General features: G+C 49.6%; 1 protein-coding gene across 2 annotated transcripts; it reads left to right on the forward strand.

Annotated features, from left to right (window-relative positions):
- The first annotated feature begins 2243 nt into the window (after positions 1–2243).
- ENO1 (enolase 1) lies at positions 2244–17292 on the forward strand. Of its 2 annotated transcripts, none has more exons than XM_019639837.1 (12): positions 2244–2377; positions 4709–4802; positions 7502–7597; positions 8647–8705; positions 10800–10869; positions 11304–11437; positions 11892–12114; positions 13245–13442; positions 14272–14473; positions 14955–15063; positions 15285–15343; positions 16853–17292. In XM_019639837.1, the coding sequence occupies exons 2-12, from the start codon at positions 4718–4720 to the stop codon at positions 16920–16922; spliced, it is 1305 nt and encodes a 434-aa protein (XP_019495382.1). In that variant the 5' UTR covers positions 2244–2377; positions 4709–4717; the 3' UTR covers positions 16923–17292. The 2 variants fall into 2 exon arrangements, with proteins under 2 accessions (XP_019495382.1, XP_019495381.1); XM_019639836.1 differs by lacking the exon at positions 8647–8705 and adding an exon at positions 9025–9083 and having other exon boundaries at positions 2245–2377.
- The last annotated feature ends 2105 nt before the right edge of the window (positions 17293–19397 follow it).

The following is a 19397-nucleotide window of genomic DNA, read 5'->3' on the forward strand; positions in this document are numbered from 1 at the left end:
TTTTTCAGCCAATGGGCAACTTTTAACCAGGGCTGCACAAACCACAGATAGAATCCGTAATCCTAGTGGGTTTCAGGCTGCTGATGCACCTTCCCTTGACCCTGAAGTCCACCTGCAATTGTCTTGCAGGCGCTACCTGCGTTGCTTTACAGTGTGGTCTTGATAATAGCTTTGGACACTCATTTCCTTTCCCTACCCACCAGTAGGGTGAGTGCCATTGGTATGCCTGTGCAAGGAAACTGCCCACCAGCATATTTATCATGATAAGTAATAATTTAAACACCTGTAACAAGGTCAGTGCTCCTGCAGGCACATGTGAGCCCCACTGCCTGCTAACAAGGCCTCAGGAGCTGTGGAGACAAGGAGGGCATCTGGCAGCCTGTGGATTTTGGAAAAGATTTGAGGGCATCTCTACTAATCATTAACATATGAGCTACAATTGAGGTCGAAGTGCTGGCTCAGAACACTGTGCTGTGGCCCCAAGAATCTTGCAACAGCAGCTGTCTGATATCATGTTTTACATTTGATTTCCTGCTAGGAATTGCTGGTTCTGGCCAGAGAGCAGTAATAAGAGCCATGTCTTTCTATCTTTATCTCTCTAACAACTTTAATGTAAAATAAAAGAGATTGTTTTGGAGCCCTTTCAGGGCCACACCTTAAAATTACTGTGAAAATAAGAGCTCTAACTGGCTGATTTTTGTTGAGAAGATGTAGGAGATGTTGGCTGTTATTTTGCTGCTGAGTCACGGGGCTGGGATCTTGGTTTGAAGCAGTCTGAAACATCCGTGTATTGCTGGTGAAATCGCAAACTCTGCTTGCAAAATTCATCTAGTTCTTTAGGAAACATTTTACAATTCCTTTGTTGCTGTTTTGCTGAATTTAATCCTGAAGTTCTTGCTTCTTAGTCAATGGGAAACAAATACCGTGGATTCAATAGGTCTTCACCTTGACCCAATGCCTTGGAAACCCAAGCCAGTAGCTAGGGGATAAAAAATGCTAGGAGTTAAGAAGGACAGGCAGTTTTTGCAGCTGAGAAGAAATAATCATTAAATTCAAATACATATTTGGATGTCTCTGTGCTAGGCAATGTGGAGACTGAGATGTATGCCATTGATGTAAGCCTTCAGACTTACAAACCAAGAGGAATGCTGAGAAATACAGAAAACAGAATTGGTGGCCTCAGGTCTCCCTCGGAGGGGAGGGATGTGTTGCAGAACTGATTTTAAATGGGTATCTGTTCTTTCCTGATCAGAAAGGTAAAATCATTGCACCCACACCTTCCTTTTTCATTTGCCAGATTACCGTGGAACTTTACTGATTTGAACTTTGGGAAAACCCCCGCATCCGTGTTAAATTCCACTCCAAATCACTACATGTATGGTTCCCAGGAAGCCAGGTAGATTTGACCTAAGTAGGAAAAGGAGGGAGATGAAGTCCCCTCTAAAGATGCAACATTAACGAGAGCTAGAAAATGAACTAACGCTGGGGACGCACACGGAGATATACCCTATACATAGGAAGCGCTCCAAAAGCCTTAGCTGTAATTAAGGGAAAGTGAACTTCCTTTCGGCCCTAGGGGCCTGATTCGCAAGTCTGATATTTTGTCCCCGTGCAAGGACAAAGGTCCAGGTCACCTAGACCGGCGGCCGGGAGCGTAGCAAGCAGGGACAACCGAGCGCACGAGACCCCCCGGCACGCGGCTCTGCGGCCCCAGGAGCTGGTTGGGACCCGCAGCCGGCAACGTCTCTAAGCCGACGGGGTCTCCAACACCACGCCACGGGGTGGGAAGAGGCGGAGCGGGAAGGGCGGGCCGCGAAGGTCGTCATCAAGGTCGTGGGTCGGACGTGCAGCGCCGCAGCGACGCTGCGTGCGTGCGGGACTCGGAGTACGTGATGAAGCCCCGAGCCCTCATGCCGGCCATGCCGCCCCGCCCCTCTCTGGGGTCCTGGCGCCACAGACTCGGCTTAGCCAGAGGTCCCAAAGCGGGCCAGGAGGGAAAGGTGGGCAGGGGCTTGCCCGCACCCCAATGCAGTGGCCGCGGAGCCAGGGCCGCCTCTCCCTCCTACACCCCCCCGCAGCATCGCCCCACCTCCGTTGGTCGTCGCCCCCCCCTCAGGCTGCAGCGCGGGCCGCAGTCCCACCCCTTTCCCGCGAGCCCTGAGTGACGGCGCGCAGGGCCAATGGCGAGGAGGAACGGAGGGGGCGGGCCGGGGGTGGCGAGAAGTGGGCAGGGTCTCCCAAAGCTGAACAGGAAGTCTGGGTAGTCCGTGCAGAGACGAGCTCAGAGTGCCCAGACCTTGAGGCTTAACGCAGTTTAGCGCTCGACCTCCGTGTCTGCAACAGTGTTCTTTCCCGGGCGGCGACGTCCAGCAGTCAGGTAAGGACTAGGGGTAGGGCCGCCTAGCAGGCGCCTCGTGCAGGTTCTCCGGGGGGCTTCCTGCCCCTCAGACGGCGTACCTAGGGTTTCAGCGGGGACGTGGGAAGGGCGGCTCGTCACGTGCGAGCCTGCCTCCCGCGGCCAGAATAGCAGTCCGAAGGCGGGGGCGCGGCGCCGGGTTTCTCCGGAGGGATCACTGTGATTACGGAGTTACGGGACCACATAACTGTACTATGAGGTCAGGAATCGAGCGCCTTCCGACAAGGCGTTAAGAGGGGAAGGTTTTGAGGGAGGTACAGGCCTAACCCTCGGTGCTCATTAATGCCAGGCCCTTCCTAAAATGGAGGAAGGGGCAGAGAAAGGAGAGATGTGCAGGAAGCTGCAATTCCCCCTCCCCCACCAGCAGCCCCTGCTGCCCGCAGGTGGCCCTCGGCCTGCAGCTGTGCGGCCGGTGCCCAGCCCGTCCCTGCTCTGGAATGAGCAGTGACTAACACAACTTCAGAAGGTGCTTATTCTTGGGGAGACTGCAGCAGAGCCATTGGATAATTGGGAAGCCCTCCAGGCGACCTTGCCTAGATCGGGCATGGGCTGCGCCGGGCTCCCGGGCCTGGCCTCCGACAGTCGGCCGTGATCTGACGTAAAAAGGATGTATTTTAAGAAAGCTTCCTGTTCGCTGCTTCCTCCGCAATGTGGTCTAAGCTCCGAGCGGTGTGGGCCCGTAGGTTGACTTTGCCTCCGGGGCACATGTAGGCCCTGACCGCGCGGTCCACTCGTGCTACCCCTGGTCCGGGGTTCATTGTGGGCAGATGAAAAGCGGTGAGACTCCTAGTCAGACCAGCCTTCCGCCCTGCTCGAGCTCCCTGAACGTTATTGACTGTATTTCTATCCAATTTAAAGACAAGTTGAGTTTTATTTTCACGTGATGAAATTGATCACCTTGTCTTATATCACTAAAATGAAACGAAAAATGAGCTCTTTAACAGCTGGATGCTGAGGTAGTGTAATGAAGATGTGTTTAAAAGTGCATCTGCAATCTGTAAAGTAAATCTGTGGCTGCCTGGGCGGGGGGGAGCTTGACTGAAAACAGCCTGAATGGACGTTTTTGGGTGATGGAAATTTACACAGGTATATGGTTTTCCAAAACTCAAAGTTCACTAAAATTCTAAAACTAAAAAATATGTTTCAACAAATTTGCCTCTCTGTAAGATCATAGATTAAAAACTAAATACCTCTTTATCCCCCAGTGAATAAAACTCCATTGTTACACAGACAACAAAGCCACAAAGGGGACTTCAGTACCTAATTTTGAAAGTTAAAAAAAGATGCCATTTGCTGCTTCCGAACATTCCAAAGAAGACACTGGAGAGGAGCCCAGCTAAATCGATAATGGCTTCTGAACACTAATTCAGTTCCTCTCATCCACAGTTGTTCGTTTTCTTCTTTAGAGAAAAAAGTGAGAGGGGCTTCCTTTGAGGACGAGCTATTTGCTGCTTGACAGTGTTTTGAAAGGAAGACTCTTCCAGTTATGTACATACCTAATCATTGTGTTGTACACCTGAAACTAATATAATAATATAGTGTGTCAACTGTAATTGAAAAAGAAAAAGAAATTTAAAAAGAAAGGAAGACTCTTTTCTTGGAATATCCTGGTGTTCAAAGAGCGAATCTTTCCTCTATTTAGAAATCGTAACATTTCATAATTAAGTTTTAAAAGGGAGGTAAAATGCCCTTTGAAAGAAGCACTAGTTAGATGTCATTATCAATGTGTCCTATCTTACTAAAGACCCAAGTACTGTGAGTTTTGAAAAGGGCCAGAAATTGGTGGTAGCAACAATCATAGTGCTTAGACCAAGGAGCTCCAAACTCAACAGTTTATCCACCAGTTGAACATCCTCCTGCTGCCCCAAGCTTAACTTGATGAAATACATCCCAAACTTGTAATTCATTATTTCACTACGAATTAAGAGTTTCCTCCTGTTCTCTTTCCCCACCCCCCACCCCACCCCATTTTTTTATCTTAGGTGGTTTTGCTTGTGACCTTCATGTCCCCTTGGTCCTGACTTGGTCCGTGTCCATGCCAGCCTTTGTTTATAGGACAAGGCCTGAACTGCTGGGGTTGGAGGCTTTGCAGAGCTGGGCCTAACCTACTTTTTAGGAGCAATTCCCACTGCTTTCCAGCAGGCATTTTGCCCACTCTAGCCAGCCTTCCTATGTCCAATATTTAGTCCAGTGTAGATTCTTTTAGTCTAGCAATCCTCAGAAGTGACCACTTGAATGAATGACCAAGGCTGCATTATGGTTTATAGAAAATGTAAACTGTTTCCCCCACAGAAAATCACCATGTCTATTCTCAAGATCCATGCCAGAGAGATCTTCGACTCTCGTGGGAATCCCACTGTGGAGGTGGATCTCTGCACCGCAAAAGGTATGTGCCATCTTTGCTTCGGTAGTTCCTGTCACCACCCTCCATTTTTTTAAAACGTCCTTAAAACGACAGAGCCTTAGGCAAGAGAAAGTCTGTTAACTGTAAAAGCCTTTTTTTCTTGTCTGTGCGTGCTGGCAGGTTGTGATTTCTGACGGGGCCGTTGGGGGTTGTGAGTCCTTCCCTTGCTGCTTCCTTGGGAAGTGAGGCAGGGAAGTAAGAGGGGATAACTTGTTCCATCACTAGTTTGCGTCAGAGCTTGATGTGACCCAATCAACAAGTGCAAATATAGCACTGTCATCTCTGTTTCCAGAAATTACTCTCAAACCAGGGATCAGGGACAGTTTTTACTTTCCAGTGTTGAGACATTTAAGAGGCCTTTAGCTTTGCCTGCTATAAGTTCCCGTAGGAGGAGTTTGCCCCCCCTGAGAAAAGAATAGAATAAGGACTCGTAAAAGTTCCCCCCTTTTCTGACTTTAAGAAAATCCAGTCGTAAACAAAAATGACCAAATAAAACACCAATTCACCATAAAAGGAAGCAGCAGTAGCAGCTCATGGGCAAGGACGTTAATTTTGAATTCCTGGAATTTCAGTCGTAAAGAAAATCAGTGCCTCTGCAGCCCTGTGTTATCTCCACCAGTGTCTCAGCTATTTTCAAAATGGAGGTGGTGGGTGAGGTTGGAAGAGGAGCTGTTGGCAGAGTCACCCAGTGGTGCTGAGCACACAGACCTGCCCGTCAGAGCTGAGTCACAGCTGTGAATCACAGGCCTGGCTGTGGAACCTCCACCCCTCCCTGCCCAGCCCTCCTCTCCCTTCCTCCCCTCCCTCCCCCAGGGAAAGAAGGCCCCTCAAGTCTAGATGTCATAGGGCAGAGGTCTGCCTGTGGTGGCTGCTTTCAGATGGGGGTTTCAACTGAGCATGTGCTCTATGGCAAATACCATGGGTTTTCAGAGGATGCTGAGAATTTCCTTGTACCTTATGAGATCAGCTTGCTTAGATAACAGTGGAACTTTCTGCTTGGAAATTAACGGACTTTAAACAACAATGAAAAAAGACCCACGATGCTAGAAGATTGTTGGGAGTAGGGCATTTTCTTTGAAGCACTTTAAAATGACTAGAGTTAATATTTTTTGAAATTTAAATAAATGGAACTTTCTTGGGTCTTAATTATTTTCAAAAAACAGGAACTAGTGGATTTGTTAGCCTTTCATTACTTCTTGCTTTCTTAGTATTTATTTTTTTAGGGTAGTTGTAGGTTCACAGTAAAATTGAGCAGAAGGTACAGGGTTCCCACACACCCCACTCTCAGCATCCTCCACCAGAGCAGTCATATTTGTTACAGTTAGACCTGCACAGACACATTGTCACCCAATGTCCATAATTTACATTGGGGTCACCCTTGCTTTCGTCACTTCTTCACCCAGTCCAGTACCTGATGGATACGTAGAAAGCCAGGGCCTGTGTCACGAGGAACGTGTGTCCTATTCAACGCGCCATCATGGCAAGGACACGGGCATCCCAACACATCATTCAATACCTGGCTGAGTTTTTTCTCTCTGTTCATTTGCCTTCACATCCCCACACACCTGCCCATTCTTCACATACCTTAGAGGGGGAAATTGCTTACAGTTTGAAGTAGCTTCAAGAGGCTGCCTGTACTTTCTGCTCCCCTAAACCTGTCTGCCCATGCAACCAGATCTCTGCAGTACGTTTCGTGACACTGTCTGTCCTCCAAGATGTGCCGTCTTCTGTTCCACGGTCTAGGTTTAGCCAGATGGCTGATTTCTGTATCTGCAAAACTGATTCAGTCTTAATTATGCTCTTGTGTTAGTAAACTCTGCACCTATATTGTCTTTATTCCTTTTTCCCCCAGTTTATCCTGGTTTCCTGTTATGCAGAGAACCCCCAAATAGCATTTTTCACTGCTTAAACTAAAACAAAGGAGCCATAGAGATTTCCTCTTGAGCCAACACTGTTAAGGCTTAAAGGCTAGAGACTCAGTCTCCGACTTGTCCAAGGGTGACTTAGCAACAGTTCTCTCGAGCTGGACTGTCTAAAATACCTCATAATGTTTCTAGTGATTATGTATTGAAATAATAACTTTCTGGACATATTGGCTAAAATAAGACATACTGAATTTTTTTAACTTCAATATAGCTGCTAGACCATAAATTCCCTAAGTGGCTCACGTGTTTCTGTTGCTGGGGGTGGGGTGGTCCACAGACCAGCCGCAGGGCACCAGCCAGGGGAGCTCGTTAGAGATGCAGACTTGTGGATCTCCCGCTTCCGAGTCTATTTTAACAAAGCCCAGGTGATACCTATGCACATTAAAATTCAAGAAGCTCTGCTCTAAACTAGAGAAATTCATCAGCTTTGCTTTAGGGTCCACATTGCAGAGTCATAAAAATGTGCAAGTCAAGAACAGACTATCTGAGCCTCCCAGTTGGTGGAAGGAAGTAGCAGTGTTTCCTAATGACAGTGCCATCTGTGAGTGGGGGTTGGGGAGTGGACAACTTTTTGTTTGTTTGTTTTGTTTTGTTTTGTTTTAGCTGAGCCATCCTGCCTCCTGTTGGCAGCTCAGCTGGATCTGGGAATCAAACCGGCAACCCTGTTGCTCAGAGCTCGCACTCTTGAGCGAGCTTTTAACCAACTGAGGCACCTACTTAACCGTTAAACTATTTTTCTCCTCCCTCAACATCCAGGTCTCTTCAGAGCTGCTGTGCCCAGTGGTGCCTCAACTGGTATTTACGAGGCCCTAGAGCTCCGGGACAATGACAAGACGCGCTACTTGGGGAAGGGTAAGCATCAGCACCCACGGGCTGCCTCTGGGGTGTGGCTGCACTGTGTCTTCACGCCTCCACTGCTGCTCCTGGCCTGTCACAGCCTCCCTCACTCTGCGTGGCTTGTATTTGAGGGTGGGCAACCTCGGTTTGGCCCACAGTATTACGGCAAGCACGTACCCCGCACATGGAAGAGCTGGAAAAATTGGCTTGTTGACTCCAGAATCCCTAAGCCTTTAAACTCGGGCAAGAGTTTGAATGCTTGTTTCTCCCGTCTGTGAAAATCTCCTGGGTAGGTCAGGGACCCTCAGGATAAGAAGACTGCCAGTCTCCCAGGAAGGCTCTAGGGGCCTTCCAGACCATCAGCCCTCTTCAGGGATCTAGAAGGGAATCATCTGGAAGGTTTGGCTAAACTCTCATTAATGGTGACCTACAGAGCAGTTGTCATAGCTTTATCTTTCTGTCGACTGATTCACAGAAGCACCACTCTGTGGCATAGCTGGCCTCTGGAGGGTGCTATATGCAGATTGACCTCTTAAGAGTTCCTGCAAGTTCACCTTTCTGTAGATAGAACCCGGTAGCCCAATTACAGAAAAGCGGAGAGGGCTGGCCTGCTCGTTCACAGTGGGGCACCATCCCCCAGGGGCAGAAATTGGTTCTTGGGGGAGGCAAAAAAGTCTTACAATATTACTGTGGTTTGTTGCCCACGAAGGACCACATTATGCCTTTGGGGGAGGACAATTAGGAGAAAAGTCTTAAAAGGCAGGGGGTGTGGGGGGGCAGTCATGAAAACAGGTTGGGAGACCCTGTGCCAAGAGTCCCAGTGAATGTGCCGTAGGCAGGCAAGGTTTGCAGTCCTACTTGAAGTTCTAGAGGCTCTCCCATGGGTAGCAGTGGCACATAGCCCAGGCGGGGACTTGTTGAAAGCAGACAGTGCTGTGCCTTGATTGTAATGAGGATGGATACGTGGTCTGTCCATATTCCTATTTCCTCCCTCCCTCTCCGTGTCCTTCACAGCATTTCTCTTCTGTTTCTTCTTTCCTTCTCTGTCGATCTCTACTGGTCAGGTGTCTCCAGACCTGTTAAGTATATTAATGAGTTCCTGGCACCAGCCTTGTGCACGCAGGTAATGCATTGGGCATCCGTTAGTCCCTGCAGCTGATGCATCCAGTGCATGGTCTTGCCAACTAATCCCCTCAGACCTTCTGAGGTTGCTCTGTGTGCGGCTCTAACCCTGGGGGTCCTAGGTAAGAGCACTCAGACTGGGCCAGAAAGTCCTCCGATTTCGGGGGGAGAGGGACATGGGGCCCTGAAGAAGGTGCCATTGAAGGTCTTTTGGTGGGCGTCTGACTGCCTGGGTTGGCGTCATAGCGGTTCTCTCCAGCAGCGCTGCTCAAGCCTGTTTCCCATTAATGTCAGTAATTTGATTTGATTGTTCTTTCTAGGTGTCTCAAAGGCTGTTGAGCACATCAATAAAACTATTGCGCCTGCCCTGATTAGCAAGGTAGGACCCGTCTCCTAATAACTAATGTATATTAATGCCATCAGAGCGTCCCCCAGGCCAGTGGCCTTTCCTGTCTGGAAGAGCTTATTCTGAGCGCTGAGGAAGCCGGTTGGATCCCTGTCAGCATGAGAGTCGTTTTGCCTTTTCTAACCCACCGTCTGTGTGTCCACGTCTAACAGCGCATGGAATTGGATCCGAGGGATGGGAGGCTGCCTTAGAGCCTTGGTTTTTCCCTCCAACTATCTTGACCTTTGGGAAGTTAAGATCCAGGGGTGTTGGACGTAGTGTCCATGGTGACTGACTCATTTTTCCTGAACTGCGTAATTATTTACTATATTTCTACTGGCTTTAGCAGTGGAACTCTTGTTAAATAAAATCTTACTTGGAACCTCAGTACGTCAGACAGATTAAAAGTAGTGACGCTGTGGGTGAAGTAGGGCTAGGGGCCCAGACCCCAACCTGCTCAGCAGTTTCGCCCCATTCATCCTCCCCGATAACCCCTGTGCCACTTGCGCAGGGAGCGATTTGAAACCCCCGGCTAGTGAAGCTTCCTCAAGGCCGAAACCCTCCACCTCCGCTGCCTCTCTTCCTGGGCGTAGTCTCGCCCTCCTTGAGTCATCTGTGTGCCGGTGGCAGGCCGTCTCCTCTCTCTCCCCAGCTTGCTTATTTTGGCCTGGCCTGGGCGGCACTAATTGGTCCCCAGACACAGTTTCTCATTTCTGCTCTGCCAGTGTACCCTTCGTCGCAGTCTCCTGGGCACCTCCACACACACCTGTTCTTTGTGCCTTGGTGTCCTTACCTGGTGGGACTAACCTAACACGCAGGGCTTTTCTGGGCATTTTTTTTCCCTTGGGGGAACACACTAAAATCAAACTCCTAGTGAGGGGTGGTCTCTGAAGCCATCTGCTTGGGGACTCCAGACTTTTTCCAAAGATGCCTTGTCAAAAAAGCAGAAGACGCCAAATTGTTAACATGGTATAATGAAGTTATAGATGGGTTTTTTCATATATTAGTTTTTATATAAAGAACACTATAAATAAAATAATACATTATTATGATTCAATTACAAAGTTTTCAGAGGTATACCAACTTTTATTAAAAATGACTTTGAGCCCGTTTTCAAGACACCAGTTTCATTACTTTATAATCTCACCCAAAATACTCATTTTGATCATCAGCTGTTTTACTAAATGATTTTGAACCCCTGCAGAAATCCTCTCCCATCAGCTGAAGTTTGGTGTCCTTGAAGGTCACCAAAAGAGTGATGACAGGGTGCAGCCCGCCTTTGAAGAGCAGGGCTCGCATGTGTGAACAATGAGTTCTGTTTTTTAATGCCCCGAAGTCACCCTGCTTCGTAGTGATACCTATTCAGCACGCACCAGACGATTCCATGTTATGTACAATGTGTCTGGACCCCCTGGGGAGACTGACCTTTGTGACACAAGGACCGTGGCTTGTACATTTCATTGTTGGCTCCTTAGTGCCTGGAGACATGCCTGAAAACTGTTAAGCAAGGGAAGGGCAGCTTTGTGTCTCCCCATTTTCTCTTGATTCCCCACCCCCCTTTTTTTGCCTACCAAGCAAATGTATAACAGAACTGATTTGGACTTTGCACGGTTTCAATGTTTTATCGAATCCGTGACAGAAGTGCAAAGGTCATGCAGATAGAGTGACATCACTTTCCCCCAAGCAGCTTATCTTCCCTTCTCCCTGTAGAAACTGAGTGTCGTGGAGCAGGAGAAGATTGACAAACTGATGATCGAGATGGATGGGACGGAAAATAAATGTGAGTGGCTGAGCTGGGTCTTGGAGGTGCTGTCTCCTGAAGACCTTTTACATCCTTTGGGAAGAGGTTGTGTGGTCCCTGACAATGAACTCCATGACCGCCTGTGGTCTCTTGTTGTCTTGCCTCAACTTAATCACATTTTAAATGTCACAAGCATAATCAGGTGACCGCAGCATGTCTGTAGCGTTTTACTCCAGTGAGGGTTGTCCTTTAGACAAGCAATTCATGGAACTTGCCAGAGTTCCATACACCAAAAGAAAGGGCTTTCTTAAGGGGAAAAGCAGATAGTCTGCATGGAGTGCTGTTTGCATTTCTGGCTTGAATATGGAAAATACACGTTCAGGATACAATCCACGGTGTGCTCACAGGCAGAACGCAGCAGGGGAAAGGTTGGTGAGTGAGAAACACCTTGTTCTAATTCTGCTCTGTTCTAGCTAAATTCGGAGCGAATGCCATTCTGGGCGTGTCCCTGGCAGTCTGCAAGGCTGGAGCTGTTGAAAAGGGGGTGCCCCTGTACCGCCACATTGCTGACCTGGCTGGCCACTCTGATGTCATCCTGCCGGTTCCGGTGAGTGGCTTTGAACTTCCCAGAGGAGGAGTAGAGTTATTAGCTTTCTCCCGGGGTCCCGAGATGGCCCAAGTCTTGATCTCGTCTACCCGTGGCTCTCCGACACAGCGGATGGATACAAACAGGCTCTGGAGGTCCCAGCAGCAGACAATTCCTCTGCCACTTGCTAGGAGTGACCATGAGCGAGTTACTCAACTTCCCTGCTCCCCAAGTCCTTAATGGTTGATGGGGCCGGGGGGTGGAAATTGTACTTGGTGGGTTGTGTGCATCCGCCCAGAGAGTAGCCAGTGCTTAGAACCGGGAACACCTCTGGTGGTGGTGATTGCAGTTGTCAAGAGAGACTGGGGAGCGTTTCGTCACCACATGTGGCCGTGCACTTGAATGTCGGGCTTGCTGCCACTCCATGGGCTTCTCTGGGCCGGGGGCTGTACTTCTCCTCTCTGTGTCTCCCCAGGCCCTCAATGTCATCAACGGTGGTTCTCACGCTGGCAACAAGCTGGCCATGCAGGAGTTCATGATCTTGCCCGTCGGGGCGGCAAGCTTCAAGGAAGCCATGCGGATCGGAGCGGAGGTGTACCACAACCTGAAGAATGTCATCAAGGAGAAGTACGGGAAAGACGCCACCAACGTCGGTGATGAAGGCGGCTTTGCTCCCAACATCCTGGAGAATAAAGAAGGTAAAGGCTCTAGAGGGACCTCTGAGTTCTACGGCACTGCCCCCTCTGTTGGCATGTCTTCCACACCTGCCACCCAGGCAGCGTTGGTCTTTCCACCCTTCATTCATCACGTATCAAAATGCAGACTGTTTTGGAGAGGGATGCGGGAACTAGCACTTCACTGGAAAAAAAAAAAAAAAGCAAGGAATTTCCTTATTGGTTTGACTTGTGAATGGCCTGATGGTTTGTTCAAATTGGGCTGATGGGCACAGAGAGGCTGTTTGTTTTTCTTGCCCCACCTGGTGATGACAAAGGTTTGAGATCTGTTCTGTGTTTGAGTAGTTGCCGTCTGCTCACGACTGTGATCGGTCACTCCTTTAGCCCACTCAGCCACAGGGCTGTTCACACAAGCTGTGTTTCAGTTTGAGTTTTCAGGCACAGAATTCAATGTGAGAATTGTGTAGAAGGTACAGAAAATCTTAGAACAAGAATTCACAGCTAGGTTTTTTGTTTAGAAGGAAAAGTGGGGCTCAAGCATCTTTTGTCACCTTCACGGGCACCTAATGAAAGAAAATACCCATCCTGCTCTTTGGGTCAACCATAGGAAATTGGTGGTGTTTGGCCATTTTGACTAATAAAAAATAGCCCAATCACATGGTTTAATCTAACAGCTTGGGTTTCTTTGCTGTGGAACGGGATCCACATATTTTTGTTAGTTTCCCTCTGGGCTGCACCGCCCGGAGAGAGAGAGCCTGGAGGCAGGGCCCCACTGTCCTGGGCTCCCCTCCACTCAGCTCCACATTGGATCCAAGCCTTGCTCTATTTAAAGCCTGGTCCTCAGGACAGCTGGTCCCAGCTGGTCACTGTAACTGTATCTTGGCCAACACAGCGTTCCTGGGTGCTAAATTTGGGAGCATCTGTCAGTGAGAATCTCTTAGAGTCAAAACCGAGTTTCCCACTGGTGATGCGCCAGGGATGTTGAGTGGAGGTTTCTTGCCCCAGAGCAGAAAAAGGAACTGGAATCCTTGAAACTGGTGGTTGGGGCCTGAGCGCCTCTTGGTCTTTGTTTATGGTTCCTACTTGGCAGCTGTTAGAGGGAAACTCGCTCTACCTGCCTGGTGTTCATGCTTGTCGCCACCATGTCTTTCCAGCCCTGGAGCTGCTCAAGAATGCCATCGGGAAAGCTGGCTACACCGATAAGGTTGTCATTGGCATGGATGTAGCTGCTTCCGAGTTCTTCAGGTCTGGGAAGTATGACTTGGACTTCAAGTCACCCGATGACCCCAACAGGTACATCACCCCTGACGAGCTGGCCAACCTGTACAAGTCCTTCATCAAGGACTACCCAGGTAAGTGCTTCCGGGACACCGTGCCCCTTCCAGCCATCCATGAGCATCAGGGCAGCTGCAGCTGGGCCGGTGGGTGATGACCACAGCATGAGAGTGGGTGGGCGGTATCCACACCACATACCTCCCCGAGGGGGCTTTTCCAGCTCAGATGCACACAGTGCACCAAGGGCTTCACAGAGGTGCTTTGGTGCCGCAGAGGAGTCAGGAGGTGGTCTTCAATGCCAGCCAGCAGTGACACTGATAAGTTGTTTGCAGTGTGATTGCCTGCTGTCACTGTCACAACCATCTCCTGCTTTGTCATATAGGTGAGGAAAGCGAGCTTTGTTATGCACACTGTGAGCTGGGCACTTAATGCGCACAGGTTAGGTGGGTACTCTTCATACTGGTTTATAAGAGCAGAACCCAAGGCACAAGGAAGGCAGGAAGTTACCCAAGGCTACTCTGCAAATGGCGGAGCGAGGCTTCAGACCAGGGAGCCTGATTCTAAGCCGCTGCAAGTAACCAGTCAGCTGAATAACTTGTTGGAGGCGGGGCCGAGATGCAGACCCGGGTCCTCATCCTTCCGAGTCCATAGCTCTGTTCTTATTCTCAGTGGCACTAGACTCACACCACGTGGACAGGTTAGCAGCCCAGGTAGTAAGTGTGAGCTCCCAGGAATGCAGCTTGCTTCTGTGCCCTGTCACAGGAGTAGGTTGGGAGGCCGAGTGTGGGAGAGAGCTGTTCCTGCTCTGTAGGTGAGCAGCGAGTCGGGACAGGAAGAGGCTGTGGGGTTGGGGTGCAGCAGACCCAGAGGACCCCGCTGATGAGGCGTGGCTCCCCTTTTCCTCAGTGGTGTCTATCGAGGACCCCTTTGACCAGGATGACTGGGAAGCATGGCGGAAGTTCACTGCCAGCTCGGGGATTCAGGTCGTGGGGGACGACCTGACTGTGACCAACCCGAAGCGCATCTCCAAGGCTGTGGGCGAGAAGTCGTGCAACTGCCTCCTGCTCAAAGTGAACCAGATTGGCTCAGTGACCGAGTCCATTCAGGCGTAAGTGCCCTTGGGAGCAGCATTCTGGGAGCGAGGGGCTGAATCTGACCAAGAGCCCCTTTCTGGTGTTGGGAGCCCCCATGGCTGGAATTGTAACAGGGTTTCAGAATTGAACTTGTGGGGTGGGGGCGCTTTTAAAGTAAGCGATGGCACCAAGGGGACTGGGTGTTGACAGTTATGGCCTAAGCCTTAATTTTACACGGAGAACGTCAGAGGAGACAAGTCTCTCTCCCCTCAAAAGGCTGAATCCCAGATTTCAAACCTGGCTGGAGGGCTGATGAGGGTCTCAGGGTGTGTGAGTTAAGAGGAGGGCGAGGGTCATCATCTCCCCAGGAGCTGAGAGTGTGCTGGCTGCTCCCAGGCCCTGGCCCCTCCCCTGCTCTCCTGACAGGGATGGTGGGTCATGGCATCAGCAGGGCCAGCGGGGGCTCTTGTGCCCAGGAGGTGGACTCAGGCCGTCGGTTGTTTTCCTGGCTTCTAGGTGCAAGCTGGCCCAGTCCAGTGGGTGGGGCGTCATGGTGTCTCATCGCTCCGGGGAGACTGAGGACACCTTCATCGCCGACCTGGTGGTGGGGCTCTGCACCGGGCAGGTAAAGCGCTCCCTGCAATGAAAGCTGGTCCTTGTTCCTTCTCTCTGACCTCAGTTTACTGAGCACAGATCCCGGGGGGTGGGGAGAGATGGGGTCCTGGATGCCCTCTTTGTCCCCTTCCTAGGGTCAGATCCTCCCTAAGAAACTGTTGTCTCTGCCATTGCGCCCTCCCCTTGCCTGAAATGCCGACTGTAAGCAAAAGTGACCTTTTCTCCTTCCAGATCAAGACTGGTGCTCCTTGCCGATCCGAGCGCCTGGCCAAGTACAACCAGATCCTCAGGTAAGGAGGGTACCCGCACTCAGAGCTCCTGGCTCTGGAGCGCGTTCAGATCAGGGGGTCAGGGCCTAAGCGGTGTCAGGCTGGGCAGAGGTGGGTCTAGGACAGGGGTTGGCAAACTTTTGAGACAGAAGAGCCACCAGGGGTCGGCAAACTGTGGCTCTGAAGTAAAATTGAAAATGAAAATAAAATATCATAGTTTCATTTATAAAACTTTTAAAGGATATTATTCACATAATGGTGATTATGCAAACATATATTTATGGCTCTCAAATAATTTTTAAATTGTTGTGAGAACAGGATTGGCTCTTCCAGGGGTTGGCAAACTTTTGAGACGGAACGTACCCTAAAAGCCGCGTGTGGCTCGCGAGCCACAGTTTGCTGACCCCTGCTCTAGGGCAACCTAAGGTGCCTTGGTGTTGCCCCAAAGCAGGAGCCTGTCCCATACAGTGCTGCCCGTCTGCTGGCAGAAGAGGGAACAGGCTTCCCTGTGGACAGTCCAAATTATGGGAGCCTTAGTAATCTCACTTAGCATCCTTGTTTTGTGGGCAGGAAAATGGGGTTCAGAGAGATGAAGAAAACTGCCGAAGGGCAAACAGCAGGTTTTCCCCTATTGGGTGCCTTGAGACGTTCTGGTCCCCCCACTTTTGTCTCAGTTGTGTCCTCGGTCTATCCTTAGGAGGCTCCCAAACACAGGGTAACTTGCCCCGCCCCCTTGGTTACTTTTTCCAGTCTTGCAGGGGAAAGGCATGTCCATTTCATACGTCCTCCCACCTCACCCCTTTAAAGCTATCCTGGGAAATTCCAAGCATTGAAAATAAACAGTGAACAGTAGAATGTACACCCCTTGCCATCACCCAGCTGCAGTAGCCATTGCTGTTCCTCCATGCTTGTCTCTGCACCCTACTTGTGATTGTTGTGCTGGTAATTTTAAAGCAAATTCCAGACATCTTATGATTTCACCTGTAAATACTTTATATCTCAGAAAAGATTTATTTTTTCAATGTAACTGCTCTACCATTTCCGTGCCCAAACTTAGTAATGATTCCATAATATCAGTACCAAGTCCGTTTATTTACTCAGTCTCCCCAGGATCCCATCCGTGTTCATTCCAATAAGTTCCCCTCCTTTGTTTCCCGTGCCACTTGTTGAAGGCACTGGTTGTCTTTTCATTAAAGAAAATACTTGATGTTTGAAGAAATAGCAATCCTGACATTTCTTCTACTTTGTCCTTCAGAAATATTGGGGGGGTGGGGGGAGTAGAAGGGGCAGCATGTAGGCGATCTTTCTGGCTGAGTTGGGAGGATGAGAGCTGAACAGAACGCCCTTCTATGCCCGCATCTCAGCGCTCGAGTGTAAAAGATAATTTGGACGGCGTATGCGGGTGTTGGGGTCTTGGCTTCCTGGGAGGATGTGTGTCTGACCACGTCTCTGGGTGAGAAAACTTACCACATTGATATTTGACTTCTGTTTTTTCCCTCCCTCTCTCTCTCCATCCTTCTGCTTCCCAAGAATTGAAGAGGAGCTGGGCAGCAAGGCCAAGTTTGCCGGCAGGAACTTCAGAAACCCGCTAGCCAAGTAAGCTCTGGGCAGAAGCCTCAGCCCTGGTCACTGGTCCGCCAATTAGACCTCTGCTCCTGGTGTCCACACGGGCAGCTCGAGGCCCCCAGCCAACGCTGCAGGAGCCTCTGCTAGTTAACTGCCCTGTCCCATCCCTGTGAGTTCTCACCGCTTCCTTAGAGCTACAACAGCCAAACTTGACAACCTGGAACCCTGCTGGAAACCCTAGCTCTGTAGTCGTGTGATTGGCCCGAGTCACCGTTTTTGTCACCTCGCTTCCCAAGTGTCGGGAGCCAAGTGTGTATCTACATTGTAATCTCCGAGGTCGTCACAGGCGAGATCCCCAGTGGTTTTGTGTGCAAATAAAAAGGCTTCAGTGACCTGTAGGAATACCCTGTGTGTGTTGTGTATGGGACAGTCTGTCCTCGTGTCCTGCGTCGTGGGGCGCTGCAGTAGGCCTGCAAGACCTAGAGGCTTTCTGTCCTCAAAAAGGGGACAAGGAGTTTGTTGAGGACATTTGCATGAGTTCTTGGAAGGGTAGTTTAGGCAAAAGGTGAGAGAGGAGGTGTGCCTGCCAAGTCCTTTGATAGAAGTTGGGTCAGAGCTGGGAGGCAGGGTGACTTCCAAGTTCATATGTCTTATTTGGGAGAAAATACAATTGCAGAGCTATTACAGATCATCTCAAGGGCAGTGGCTTCTAGGTCACATGACCATGTCCAAACCAGAGGGTCTGCTGGAGTGAAGTGAACCGTCCTGGGCAAGGGGAGGAGAAACAGGTAAAAGAGGGGTTAAGAGGTGGAGCATCTAGAGATCTTGGAACCCTGTTTCGATTAATAAAATAATTCCATTCCTCACTGATCTTACTTCAAGTGCTCAAAAGCTTCATTAGCTCATGTCCACTGTGTTGGGTAGACAATATTAACGTTAACATTGCAGAAAGCAGTGTTCCTGAGTAATTAATTAGCACAGTGTGCGAAGTGTGTGAGGTAGTCCATTTATTTTAGAGAAAATGCTGTGGTTGCTGTCCACCCCTTGAAAAGTTTGGTGTTTTATTAGCATTTTATTTTTCTTCCCCTAAAATTTTTATCAGTTTGTTGAATTGTTTTAATACCCAGTTGGGGGGGGGGGCCAGGGGCCCCCTTGTGGACATTCTTGTTCATTGCTTATCCCTGTCAGTCAGGATTTAACCCCTGAAGCAGACAGAACCAGTAGAAGATACATATGTTCGGAGATTGATCACGAGGAACTGGCTTCTGTGATATGGCGTTTGGCCGAGCAGATCCAAAGTTCCATAGGCAGCCATGCAGAAGGGAGGGTGACCAGGGCGGAGCTCACCGGCACAGGTGAGGTGCTGGTTCACAGGTGGACACTGACTCATGGTGAGAACTCGAGCCCTGATTTTAAGGCCTTCCAACTGATTCAGTCAGCCCACGCAGTCATGCAGGAAAACTTATTTAAAGTCAGCTGACTAGTGATTTTAATTGTGTCTGCAAAATAGCTTCACAGTAGTACCTAGATTAGTATTTGAATAACAGGACTCTAGTCAGGCAGACATGTCACAAAGCCATCACAGTCTACCCTCTGTCAATGCTGCACCCATACATGTCTTAAACCATAATTAATCCCAAATAACGATAGCAAATTCCTACTTCCACCTAACATGGCACAACTCGCACATACTACCTGAACCACTCACCCTTTCCAGGTTTTAATGACTGGTTTCTATCTGAAAGTTGATTCTGGAGGGAAGTGAATCATTGAACTGCACCGACAGTCTAAAGTGTTTGTATTTATCCCAGCTTTAAAGCAGCAAATCAGCAGCAGTATTTTTAAACTTGATTTAATGTCAGCTTTTTCTGACTCTTTGATTTTAAAACAGTGACTGTCAGGTAAAGGCACTTATCACTCTTGGATTCAAGGGCAAGCGTAGGTAGGAGCCCTTGCAGGTAAGCTCCGCCCTGAAAGCAGTCCGCGAGCTAGATGGGTGAGGCCGCAGGTCAGGACAGTTGACGGACAACTTCTGACCCAGCGGAAACGAAGCACATTCAATTCCCAGTTTCCAGGAAGCCATTCTTGGGCTTTCGGAGGACCTGGAATGTCAGACATGCCTCTGTATCACTTGAGTTTACAAGAACTTGGAGTGTGTTTTTTTGTTGTTGTTTTTTTAAAGATTTTTATTGGGGAGTTGGGGGAAGGGGAACAGACAAGTTGCTGTCCCTTTGTTCTTCAGTCTAGTTGTGGAGGATGTTGCTTCACTGGCCCAAGTTGGCACCATCATTGCGCTCTTCCCGGGTGAGGCAGATCAGTCGCCGGCTTCTGGACAGCCGCTCACTGCGGCTGCTGGCCGCTCACGCTGGCTGCTGGCTACACACGGTAGCCCATGGCAACCCACTGCCACAGGGGCTGCAGCCTATGCTGTCCCCAGCGACTCACCAGCCCAGCTCTAGGTTGAGCTGTTGTTCAGCATCTTAGCTGTGGAGGGCAGTGTCACTGGCCC

This window comes from Hipposideros armiger, unplaced genomic scaffold (assembly GCF_001890085.2).
Source record: "Hipposideros armiger isolate ML-2016 unplaced genomic scaffold, ASM189008v1 scaffold_46, whole genome shotgun sequence".
Taxonomy (NCBI): domain Eukaryota; kingdom Metazoa; phylum Chordata; class Mammalia; order Chiroptera; family Hipposideridae; genus Hipposideros; species Hipposideros armiger.